A 12,800-nucleotide genomic window follows, 5' to 3' on the forward strand; every position below is an offset into this window, starting at 1 on the left:
ACACTCAAAAGACAACTCCAGGCCAATAGGTTTTTGTATAGAAAAATATATTTTCTTAGTTTATTTTAAGAACCACAGGTTCAAGATTTACAAGTAATACTTCAAATGAAAGGTATTTCACTTAGGAACTTTAGGAACTTTGAATTAGCAAAATAGTATGTACAGTTTTCACAAAAATGGCAATAAGCTATTTTAAAACTAGACAGTTCAATTTTCAACAGTTCCTGGGGGAGGTAAGTGTTTGTTAGTTTTGCAGGTAAGTAAACCACCTACAGGGTTCAAAGTTGGGTCCAAGGTAGTCCAGCGTTGGGGGTTCAAGGCAACCCCAAAGTTACCACACCAGCAGCTCAGGGCCGGACAGGTGCAGAGGTCAAAGTGGTGCCCAAAACGCATAGGCTTCAATGGAGAAGTGGGTGCCCCGGTTCCAGTCTGCCAGCAGGTAAGTACCCAGGTCTTCGGAGGGCAGACCAGGGGGGTTTTGTAAGGCACCGGGGGGGACACAAGTCAGCACAAAAAGTACACCCTCAGCGGCACGGGGGCTGCCGGTTGCAGTGTGTAAACAGGCGTCGGGTTTACAATGGAGTTCAAGGGGAGACCCAGGGGTCTCTTCAGCGAAGCAGGCAGGCAAGGGGGGGGCTCCTCGGGGTAGCCACCACCTGGGCAAGGGAGAGGGCCACCTGGGGGTCGCTTCTGCACTGGAGGTCGGATCCTTCAGGTCCTGGGGGCTGCAGGTGCAGGGTCTTTACCAGGCGTCGGGTTCTTTGAAGCAGGCAGTCGCGGTCAGGGGGAGCCTCTGGATTCCCTCTGCAGGCGTCGCTGGGGCGGCTCAGGGGGGGTCAACTCTGGCTACTCACAGGGTCGCAGTCGCAGGGGAGTCCTCCCTGTAGTGTTGTTTCTCCGCAGGTCGAGCCAGGGGTGTTGGGTGCAGAGTGCAAAGTCTCACGCTTCCGGCGGGAAACATGTGGTCTTTAAAAGTTGCTTCTTTGCTGCAAAGATGTTTCTTCTTTGGAGCAGAGCCGCTGTCCTCAGGAGTTCTTGGTCCTTTTAGATGCAGGGTAGTCCTCTGAGGCTTCAGAGGTCGCTGGACCCTGTGGAACTCGTCGCTGTTGCAGTTTTTCTTGAAGTGGGGAGACAGGCCGGTAGAGCTGGGGCCAAAGCAGTTCGTGTCTCCGTCTTCTCTGCAAGGCTTTCAGGTCAGCAGTCCTTCTTCGTCTTAGGTTGCAGGAATCTAGTTTCCTAGGTTCTGGGGAGCCCCTAAATACTGAATTTAGGGGTGTGTTTAGGTCTCGGAGGGCAGTAGCCAATGGCTACTGTCCTTGAGGGTGGCTACACCCTCTTTGTGCTTCCTCCCTGAGGGGAGGGGGGCACATCCCTATTCCTATTGGGGGAATCCTCCAAAACCAAGATGGAGGATTGCTAAAGGCAGGGGTCACCTCAGCTCAGGGCACCTTAGGGGCTGTCCTGACTGGTGGGTGACTCCTTGTTTTTCTCATTATTTCCTCTGGACTTGCCGCCAAAAGTGGGGGCTGTGTCCAGGGGGCTGGCATCTCCACTAGCTGGAGTGCCCTGGGGCATTGTAACACGAAGCCTGAGCCTTTGAGGCTCACTGCTAGGTGTTACAGTTCCTGCAGGGGGAGGTGTGAAGCACCTCCACACAGAGCAGGCTTTTGTTTCTATCCTCAGAGAGCACAAAGGCCCTCACCACATGGGGTCAGAAACTCGTCTCTCAGCAGCTGGCTGGCACAGACCAGTCAGTCCTGCACTGAACAATTGGGTAAAATACAGGGGGCATTTCTAAGATACCCTCTGTGTGCATTATTTAATAAATCCAACACTGGCATCAGTGTGGGTTTATTATTCTGAGAAGTTTGATACCAAACTTCCCAGTATTCAGTGTAGCCAAAATGGAGCTGTGGAGTTCGTTTTTGACAGACTCCCAGACCATATACTCTTATGGCTACCCTGCACTTACAATGTCTAAGGTTTTGCTTAGACACTGTAGGGGCATAGTGCTCATGCACCTATGCCCTCACCTGTGGTATAGTGCACCCTGCCTTAGGGCTGTAAGGCCTGCTAGAGGGGTGACTTACCTATGTCACAGGCAGTGTGAGGTTGGCATGGCACCTTGAGGGCAGTGCCATGTCGACTTAGTCATTTTATCCCCACTAGCACACACAAGCTGGCAAGCAGTGTGTCTGTGCTGAGTGAGGGGTCCCCAGGGTGGCATAAGACATTCTGCAGCACTTAGAGACCTTCCCTGGCATCAGGGCCCTTGGTACCATGGGTACCAATTACAAGGCACTTACCTGGATGTCAATTTTGGAGACAATGGTACATTTTAGGTGAAAGAACACTGGTGGTGGGGCCTGGTTAGCAGGGTCCCAGCACACTTCTCAGTCAAGTCAGCATCAGTATCAGGCAAAAAGTGGGGGGTAACTGCAACAGGGAGCCATTTCTTTACACATTCTGCCTGCCTTCCCAGTACAACTAACTTAAAATGGAGGCCAGCACAGAAGTGTTCTTACCCGTCATCCTCATCTTCATCGTGGTCGGAGTCTTTTTCACTAACGTCATCATACTGGAGCACTTTCAACTTCTAGAGAAAGAAAGGAGGTTACATTGACTTTGGTGAGTTTGCATCTTTATTAAAAAGGTACAGTGTTGTTGCTGAGATCAAGATTCAGTGCAGTGTTCGCCTGGTCTATAATACTAAATAAGATATAGCAAAGTGTAAGTAATATAATCTAAAGCTACAACTAATCTTAACATACACAAACCACTCAAGTTATTGCCATGGAAACACTTGTATTACCTATACTATATCCAATCACAGTTGAGCTACTCAGCATCTTAACTCTAGCCCAAATTAGGAGGGTCTCTTTGAGGAGTCAACTAATATAGAGCTCAGGCTTCCTGGTTTGTTGCAGGGCCACAGTAAGCCTCAAACCCACAGGACACTTTTGCCACTGCTCAGCATGAGTTAGTTCTGTTAGATGCTGAGCCCGCTAGTAAAAGAGCTCAATCACTGATGAAGACTTGGAGAGTTTCAAAAAGGGATTTTCTTTTCAGAAAGTGGGCGCCGTTCTCTAGTGTTCATGAGGAACCATTTAGTACCACTGATCAGCAAAGGCCTGATTTCACCCTCACACATATTTCAATATTTGGGGGGCGTGGCCAACTGCACCAACATGGCGGACACATAATCCCGAGGCTCTGTCGGGGCCTAACAGAATCCTGCCATAATCAACTCCCTCCGTGAACCACTGACGCAGGTCGTGCGGGGGAGGACCGAGGCCACGACGTGGGACGACCAGCCGGTGCTTGGCGGTTCGGGGGCGCCCACGAGTGACCTTAGAAAACAGGCCCGGGTGTGGCCTGAGGCTCGGCCCGGACGGACCCGCGGTGCGCTGTGGCGTTTCGCCGAGCTGCGGAGGTGAGATCCCACCGTGGGGATGGATCGCGCTCCGGCAGGTTGCCGGCTCGCCCGAGCCTTCTGGAGCGTTGGGGGTGGTCCCCTCAGCCCCCACTGATCGGTGGACTGCCGCCGTCGCAGCTACTTGGAGCCGGGGCCTCCGGGGGTTGCCCTTGCCTACCTATGACGTGGACCGGCCGGGGCAGAGCCGGGGGCCCGCGGAGGGGTGCCAGCCCCAGGGCATCGGACTAGGGGCGGCTTGGAGGCCTCTGGGAGCGGACCCTGGGACACGGAGTGGTCCGGCTTGGACGAGGCTGCGCTGCGGCACGGCCATGCTGCGAAGGACGCCTGCGGCGAAGTTTGGACGGGGGCCTCCGGTGCGTGCCCGACTTGTTGGAGGCCCACAGAGCGGTGGTCGTGGCCCTCCTGCCCGGCCGCGGTGGCGGACCGCTGTGCTGACAGCGAATTGAAGAGGGTGCCCCTGGGAGCCCAGCCAGACGGAGATCGTGACCCAGCCTGGGGGAGCACTCTAGCTGGCAATAGGCGTTGGGGTGTAACTAGAGGAGACAGAGTGGGCTGCTGGAACGGGGTGGGCCCCGCAGCGCTGCCGGAGAATCGGACGGGCCCCTCTTGCCCCTCATGGTCAGTGGACTGTCACCCTAGAGGGGGCCAGGGGTGAAGATGGTGGGCAGTGGCTTGAGCGCCCTTGGATGGATGCCTGCGGCCTATCCTGGGCTGCTGCGGAGAATAGGGGCGTGCCTCCGGGCTGGAGACAGAGATCACTGGGCTGTCGGCGCGGCAGTGGACCGCGAATACGGGCTTGCAGAGGTACATCCTGAACTGTCCCGGCTGGATGTCGCCCCAGGGGGTCCCTCTGACACTGACTAAGAGACACGAACTTGGAGAGGGCTTCTCGTGGATGGTCATAGCTGGTACCTCTGACTTATTTGTGGCCACGCGACTTTGTCCAAGGTAAGGCCTCCGGTTGGGGAACATCCCACTATATATCATCACGAACGTTAGAGCCTCCTATGCATAAAATTTTTGAAATAACACCCGTCCATTAGAAATACCCAAGCCGTTGTCATGGTTCTCCTGGGGACAGCCACACAGCATCAACGTGTATGAAAAGGAGTGGGCCGAAACCAGCTGAGATCACCGGTCAGGTCGCCCCCAATTAGAGCTCTCACAGAAGAACGTGGCGATAAGACCCCGGAACGTCCGGCGGTGAATCTGCAGGCAACTGTGACAAGGCGCTGAATAGCCCCTTACCCGTTGGGCAACTAGAGTACAAACTGTATGTCCCGGATGACTACCAGGTGCAAGACCAGAAACAAAACCCTGCATCGTAAAACTACCAGGGACAACGAAAAAGAGAGGATGGAAGACCCTACACAGTGGGGGTGGGAGTAGCTTATTCACCAGCCCTGCCACTATCAGTACTGGTGCAGGACTCTCCGGATATATCATTGATGGGCCACGGGCTGGGAATCTGGGTGAGAGCCGGGGTGAAGACTGTTGGTGACTTCTTTCAGGATGGCATATTGAGATCATTCACTGACATGACTGAAAAGAACAATGTACCAGGTGGGAGGTTCCTGTCGTATCAATATCTGTCACACCGCACAAAGTCACTTTGGGACACTGTTAATGCAGAACCTGAGGTACATAACATCCTGCATCTCCTCCTGACACTGGGTGAAGAGACCCATCTGACTGCTAAGTTATATAGAGCTCAGGTTGAATGCTCTATGGTCTCCTTACAGACACTAAGGGAACGATGGGAAAAGATGCTAGGTGAAGATTTGCCGGAATCGGCCTGGAAGAGAGCGCTAGCATACCCAAAGATAGTATCTTTGTATGTAGTTACGCTACATACAATATAATTACTTACACAGGACGTACCTCACCCCACATAGGTTAAACATCATTTACAGGGGCGAAACCAGAGCATGCCCCAGGTGTAATGAACTTGATGCAGACCTAGACCACATGTTGTGGCAGTGCCCCGGGATCCGGCGTGCCCGGGGAGAGGTTCTGGACGAGCTGGAAGTGCTACTGGGGCTCGTACTGAACCTGACTCCATCGGTGTGCCTGATGGGATTACACGTCGGTGTAGCTGCTGGATCAGTGAAGGCTCGATTCTTGGACCTGGCCTTGGTGCTTTATAGGAGGCAGATTGCCCTTGGGTGGAGTTCACCTGAAAACCCTCCTTTAGGGGTCTGGAGAAGGGATGTTACAAGGTGGGCTAAAGTTGAACTGCAGGTGCTGAGACGTGAGGAGCTGAAGGGAATGTGCCTGAAACCCATTGCCCCTAACTGGGAGGAAATACTGGATAGGTGGGAACAAAGAGCCTGTGAAAGAGGAACTCCCCCAGAGACAAACTGACGACCTGTAGCCTAGAACAGTGGGGAAAGAAGCGCTAAATAACGACTGAAGAGATGAGACCCGTATCAATCATAGTAGGCACAAGAGAGAGGGAGACAGACCCTAACACAACAGGCTCTGAAGGTGTCTGAGTATGACGACATCGGTGCATCGCAAACCACATGTTGAGACTACGCCCCTTAGAATGAGGGAATCGGAAAGCCTAGGAATAATACGGAACTAAATAAATTAACCCCACCGGCTCCCCTCCCACATTATGCCGCACAGACACCTCACATCACCATCATGTAAATAGTTTTACATAGAACTGAACTGATACTTTATACAATAACTGATTATGGAATACTCATTGTTTGCATGCTCGAGGCATCCTAACCCAGGTGTGACTTATTATTATTATCTAGATATAGATACTTCAAAACACTTGAATGTAATGATGATCAACATGTATGAGCAAAGAAGCAAAATATGAAAACAGTATCCGATCTATCAATGTTTGTAAGTAAAATGTTAATAAAAAATATATTAAAAAGCAAAAAACATATTTCAATATTTCACACTGAAGGTAGAACTGGACTACTTTGGAGGAGACATTAAGGGGGTCATTCTAACCCTGGCGGTCGGTGATAAAGCGGCGGCCAACCCGCCAACAGGCCGGCGGTCAAAAAAAGGCAATTCTGACCCTGGCGGGAACCGCCAACACAGCCCGCCGCATTAACACTCTGACCACCACGGCGGAACAAACAAACATCGCGGCGGTCACCGCCAACAGCCAGGCGGCAGACAATGTACCGCCCACCCTATCACGACCCACCAATCCGCCACCTTTTCCGGGGCGGGAGCACCGCCGATAAAAACACGGCGGAAACAGACATTTCCAATGGAAAACGCTCACCTCGAGACACTCCACGCGGAATCCGGACAGCAAGGAACCCGAATTGAACATCATACCTGCTCTCGTCTACCTGCTCATCTACCACGAGTACGAACTCCGGCGCAGACGTCAACGGTGAGTACTGCTCCTACGACACACGGGAGGGGGGAGGAAGAAAGGTTACGGGCATATACATATGCGACCCCCCCAATATGTACACACCAATGCAGAGCAGGAAGTCACAGTGACACCACACAAACACCCTTAAAAAATACAATGACACAACCAAATTTTGAATAAATTTTCATGTTCAAAAAAAGCACCTGGAAATAATTGAGCAACCGTGAAAAATATTTCCAAAACCAAAAATATATACACATCAGTGTATCACTGAAGTAACAAGTCCTGCACATCCTACGAATCTAACATGTCCGTGGGCCAAGGTTCTGCGAAACAAGGGCAAAGCCCACACACGAGACCTGAGTCCTTTGGAGAGAACACTGCAGGGGCATCCGATGTCAAAACTACAGGCACCTCAGGGGGAAGGGAAGGGGTGGCCACCACAGCCACATGAGTCCACGACGCCAGATCCACGAGGAGCCACCATGCCCACTGTACCATCCTGGGGAGTGCAAAGCCACAGTCTCTCAAGTCTCTGCAGTGGGTGGGTTGCCCACTGTACCATCCTGGGGAGTGCAAAGCCACAGTCTCTCAAGTCTCTGCAGTGGGTGGGTTGCCCACTGGACCATCCTGGGGAGTGCAAAGCCACAGTCTCTCAAGTCTCTGCAGTGGGTGGGTTGCCCACTGGACCATCCTGGGGAGTGCAAAGCCACAGTCTCTCAATGTCTCTACAGTGGGTGGATTGCCCACTGTACCATCCTGGGGAGTTCAAAGCCACAGTCTCTCAGGTGGATTACAGAGTCCACTGGTCAAGGAGGAGGCATGGTGGGCACAGTGAACCATAAACAGTGCCTGAGACGGCGGGACCCAGCGCAGCGGTGCATGACATGGCGATGTCCAGCGGAGCGGTGCTTGAGACGGCGGGGCCCAGCGGAGCGGTGCTTGACAGGAAGGGCCCAGCGGAGCGGTGTTTGAGACGGCGGGGCCCAGCGCAGCGGTGCTTGACAGGAAGGGCCCAGCGGAGCGGTGCTTGAGACGGCGGGGCCCAGCGGAGCGGTGCTTGACAGGAAGGGCCCAGCGGAGCGGTGCTTGAGACGGCGGGGCCCAGCGGAGCGGTGCTTGACAGGAAGGGCCCAGCGGAGCAGTGCTTGAGACGGCGGGGCCCAGCGGAGCGGTGCTTGACAGGAAGGGCCCAGCGGAGCGGTGCTTGAGACGGCGGGGCCCAGCGGAGCGGTGCTTGAGACGGCGGGGCCCAGCGGAGCGGTGCTTGACAGGAAGGGCCCAGCGGAGCGGTGCTTGACAGGAAGGGCCCAGCGGAGCGGTGCTTGAGACGGCGGGCCCTCTTCAGCGGTACCTGTCTTCACGGCGGGGCCCTCTTCAGCGGTGCTCTTCTGCACGGCGGGGCCCTCTTCAGCGGTACCTGTCTTCACGGCGGGGCCCTCTTCAGCGGTGCTCTTCTGCACGGCTGGGCCCTCTTCAGCGGTACCGGTCTTCACGGCGGGGCCCTCTTCAGCGGTACCGGTCTTAACGGCGGGGCCCTCTTCAGCGGTACCTGTCTTCACGGCGGGGCCCTCTTCAGCGGTGCTCTTCTGCACGGCGGGGCCCTCTTCAGCGGTACCTGTCTTCACGGCGGGGCCCTCTTCAGCGGTGCTCTTCTGCACGGCGGGGCCCTCTTCAGCGGTACCGGTCTTCACGGCGGGGCCCTCTTCAGCGGTACCTGTCTTCACGGCGGGGCCCTCTTCAGCGGTGCTCTTCTGCACGGCGGGGCCCTCTTCAGCGGTGCTCTTCTGCACGGCGGGGCCCTCTTCAGCGGTACCGGTCTTCACGGCGGGGCCCTCTTCAGCGGTGCTCTTGCAGTATGTCAAGGGAGTCATACCTGGCCTGGACACCCTGCTCAGTCGCCCTCCGACCGTGCTGTGTCAGGCACCTTCGGGGAGTGAGTCCTGGGCCCTTTGGTGTTGTCCATTGCAGCCGGGATGGGGCTTGTGGGGCCCTCCTGCTCCGCGCACCTGATGGTTGTCCTCTCCGCCCTGCTGTCCTTCCGCTCCTTAGATGGGGCTCTCGGGCCCTTGCCTCCCCTGGCTGCTGTGGCCGGTGAAGTGGCCGGAGTCACCTCCTTGGGGGCAGCCGTCTCTGTCCACTCACGGCGGCCCTTCAATTTCCGAATCCTCTTGCCTGGGGGGGGGCTGGCTGTCCCCTTGCTGCTCACCGAAGTGTTACTGCCGCCAAAGGGTGGACTCCACATGCCATGCACCACTTGCACTGTAGTAGTTGGGCTGGTGGTGGCTGAGGTGCCCTTGGGACTTTTCCCAGTTGGAGGGGGTGGGTCGGGGGAGGGAAAGAGGTCAAAACTGGAGAGGTAATTTTTCTTGGGACCAAGGTAAGGGGTAGGAGTAGTGGTGAGAGAAGTGGAGGAAGAGGATGTGGTTGTATGAGAGCCAGGTGTGCTGTCCTTGGGTGCAGGTGACTGGGACGTAGGCTGTGGTGAGGTGGTTGGCTGTTGTTTGGGTGTCTGCCTGCGTTTATGTGTCTTGGAAGAGGGGGTGACAGACACAGTGGGAGAGGACACAGGGGACGTGTAAATGCCAGTGGGGGTGGTGACTGCAGGTGTGCGGACTGTAGTGGAGGGTTTGCTGGTGGTGGAAGAACTGGCTGATGTTGGGGTGCATGCAGGTGTGAGTGTAGACGTCACAGGGAGGGAGGAGGGAGACAAGGAGGACGGGGACACAGAGGTGGTAGTGACTGTTGATATGTCTGCATCTGTGTGTTGCTTGGGTGAATGCTTGTGTTTTCTGTGGTGCTTATGTTTGGATGAGCTGGCTTTGGGTGTTGAGGTGTGTGCAGGCTGGTCTGATGGTGTGGATGGGATAGGTTGAGGTACAGGAGACAGAGAAAGGGTGGAGGCAGAGAGAAGAGGGAGACTGGAGACAGGGACAATGGCTGCCGTCAGTGCTGAGGCCAGAGCAGTGAACGCTCGTTGATGGGCAGCCTGACCCGAATGAATGCCCTCCAGGTAGGCATTGCTCCGATGCACCTCCCTTTCCACCCCCTGGATGGCATTCAGAAGGGTAGTCTGCCCAACAATGACCGTCCTCACCAGGTCAATGAGCTCCGCACTGAGGGCAGCAGGGGTAACAGAGGCAGGGGCTGAGGTGCCTGGGGCGAAGGAGACGCACGCCTTCCTGGCCGAGCGGCCACGGAGCGAAGACTGAGGGGCTGCTGGGAGGGCGGTGCTGGTGCGCTGGGTGGCGGCTGTACCTGTTGTTGCGGGGGGCACAGATGGTGCCGCCCCCGCCAGGGAGCTCCCAAACGAGGACGTGTCCGTGTCGCTGGTGTCTCCACCGGCCCCCGTTGTGGTGCTCCCCTCGCCCTCCGGATCACTGGTGCCCTCGGTGTCTGTGTCAGTGCCCACCGGGGCCTGGTGACCTGCAGCTCCCTCCTGCTCCGATGCCAAATCTCCTCCGCCGGATGATGCTAAAACACAAGAAGACAAAGATTTAGGGTGGGGGGAGAAATTAAACAAAGTTGAGTGCATGCCTTAGCAATACCCTTTGCGGAGAGGACAGACACAGGTGCCTCGTGCACTAAGTCGCGAACTTGGGGTACACTACTCAGTACCTCTGACTAGGCAAACAGGTATAGGGACAACACACGCGCACATGGGTGATGCTGGAGCATGGGTAGCTGCACTTGGCACCCTACAGAGGTGGGGAGCGGGGGCACAGGGCCATGCCTAAGGGAGCGGACTACACTACAGAGAGCGCCCGGGCCTAATGTCACCCACAGCCCTCCTCCCCCCCCCCCCAGACGCCTCCAATGCGCATACAGATGGGAGAATGTGCGGATACTCACCCCCTTGTGTCTGCTGTGCTGTCCTCAAGCGCCCATCCAAATTAGGGTAGGCCACCGCCAGGATCCGGGACATCAGGGGGGTCATGGTGCGACTGGCACCCCTCCTAGGTCGGGAGGCCATCCCCAGCAGTGTTTCTGCGGTCTTCCTCGTTCCGCGGCGGATGTCCTCCCACCTCTTGCGGCAGTGGGTGCCCCGTCTGTTGTGGACCCCCAAGTTCCGGACTTCCTCGGCGATGGCACGTCAAATATCGATCTTCTGGTGGGAGCTCACCTGTTTGACATGTACAGGGTGGGAAAGAGAAACCGTCACATATCTGCATGTTTGGAGTACATGCCCCCCCCTCCCCAACCTTGTCATGGTTCCCATTCTCTCATCTGTCGTGCCTTGCACTCCCCATTCCCTCCACACCCCACCAACTTACATCCCCCCCCTCCACACAGGCATAACCCATTCAATGTGCACTGAGTGTACTCACCTGTTGGTCTGGAGGACCGTACAGTTGCGCATACTGGGGGAGGACCCCGTCCACAAGCTTCTCCAACTCTTCTGAACTGAAGGCGGGGGCCCTTTCCCCAGTCGCAGCAGCCATTGTCACTTCCAGACCGAGTTCACAGCAGCACTTGCAGTATAGGTCCTCTCCTGTGGATGATCAGGTCTCGAATGATTGAGCTGATAAAAAATGGCGGTCACGCCCGCGGCTGTGCGTACCGCGGCGGTGTGTCCCGCGACCGCCGGCGCACATCGTCATTGGCTCCTGAAACCCATAGGCTTCAATGTTAACCAATGCGTCTTCGCACAGCGGTCTTCGACCGCCTCCCGCCACGGTGCGCCCCGCCAGCGCAGTGACCTCACATCCCATTGTCCCACTTCACAGGTCAGGCATCGGCCATTTCAAGGGCCCACATGGCTTAATTTCTAATGCGTCACACAGGCCTAGGCCTTGCAATGGCACACATACAAACATATCAAACCATACATTTACCTGTACTGTGCAAGCTGTGTTGTACGTACCTGTGAGTGGATTGACTCTGTACTCCATATTCTCCTTCCTAGGCACCGTCCGCTGTGACTAGCGATGAGAAGGAGGAATCCTCGCGTGTACCGGCCGCTGGTGGACCTGTCGACAATGGAAGAACGCCATATAATACTACGATACCGACTTGACCGTGCCTCCATCCATGAACTGTGTGCCCAGCTGGAGCCAGCCCTGATGTCCCCCATCCGCCAACCCACAGGAATTCCCCCTCTGGTGCAGGTTCTGTCTGTCCTCCATTTCTTTGCAACTGGCTCATTCCAGACAACAGTGGCCATGTCATCTGGGATGTCTCAGCCTATGTTTTCCAAGATCTTATCCAGAGTGTTGTCTGCCCTGATGAAACTCATGCGGAGCTACATCATTTTCCCAGAGGAGGGTGATTTGCCTACAGTGAAAGCTGATTTCTATGCCCTTGGACACATCCCCAACATCATTGGTGCAATTGATGGAACCCATGTGGCTTTAGTCCCCCCAAATGACGATGAACAGGTGTACAGGAACAGGAAGAATTACCATTCAATGAATATCCAGGTGGTCTGTTTGGCTGACCAGTACATCTCCCATGTGAATGCCAAGTTCCCTGGGTCAGTGCATGACGCGTATGTGATGCGAAATAGCAGCATTCCCTATGTGATGGACCAGCTACAGAGACAGCGTGTGTGGCTAATAGGTGACTCTGGTTACCCCAACCTGCCGTGGCTATTGACCCCAGTGAGGAATCCCAGGACCAGGGCAGAGGAACGGTACAATGAGGCCCATGGGCGTACTAGGAGGGTGATTGAGCGAACCTTTGGGCTCCTGAAGGCCAGATTTAGGTGCCTGCATATGACAGGTGGATCCCTAATGTACTCACCAAAGAAGGTGTGCCATATCATCGTGGCGTGCTGTATGCTCCACAACCTGGCTTTGCGACGCCAGGTGCCTTTCCTGCAGGAGGATGGTCCAGATGGTGGTGTTGTAGAAGCCGTGGAGCCTGTGGAGAGTGAAGAGGAGGAAGACTCTGAGGACGACACAGACAATAGGGACAGAGTGATACAACAGTATTTCCAGTAACACCCAGGTAAGAATCACCCACGCCATTTCACAATTGCTTATAGCCTCCTGCATCTGTACATTC

At 55.4% G+C, this 12,800-nt stretch overlaps 1 protein-coding gene across 5 annotated transcripts in view; it reads right to left on the reverse strand.

Annotated features, from left to right (window-relative positions):
- Positions 1-12,800, reverse strand: part of LOC138253400 (nucleophosmin-like) — a 214,614-nt gene that overhangs the window by 84,576 nt on the left and 117,238 nt on the right. For all 5 annotated transcript variants that reach the window (XM_069205804.1, XM_069205801.1, XM_069205799.1 and 2 more), the window contains one exon: positions 2,526-2,596. In XM_069205804.1, the coding sequence (XP_069061905.1) occupies positions 2,526-2,596 (71 nt within the window). The remainder of the gene's footprint in view (positions 1-2,525; positions 2,597-12,800) is intronic.

This window comes from Pleurodeles waltl, chromosome 1_1 (genome assembly GCF_031143425.1).
Source record: "Pleurodeles waltl isolate 20211129_DDA chromosome 1_1, aPleWal1.hap1.20221129, whole genome shotgun sequence".
Lineage (NCBI taxonomy): Eukaryota > Metazoa > Chordata > Amphibia > Caudata > Salamandridae > Pleurodeles > Pleurodeles waltl.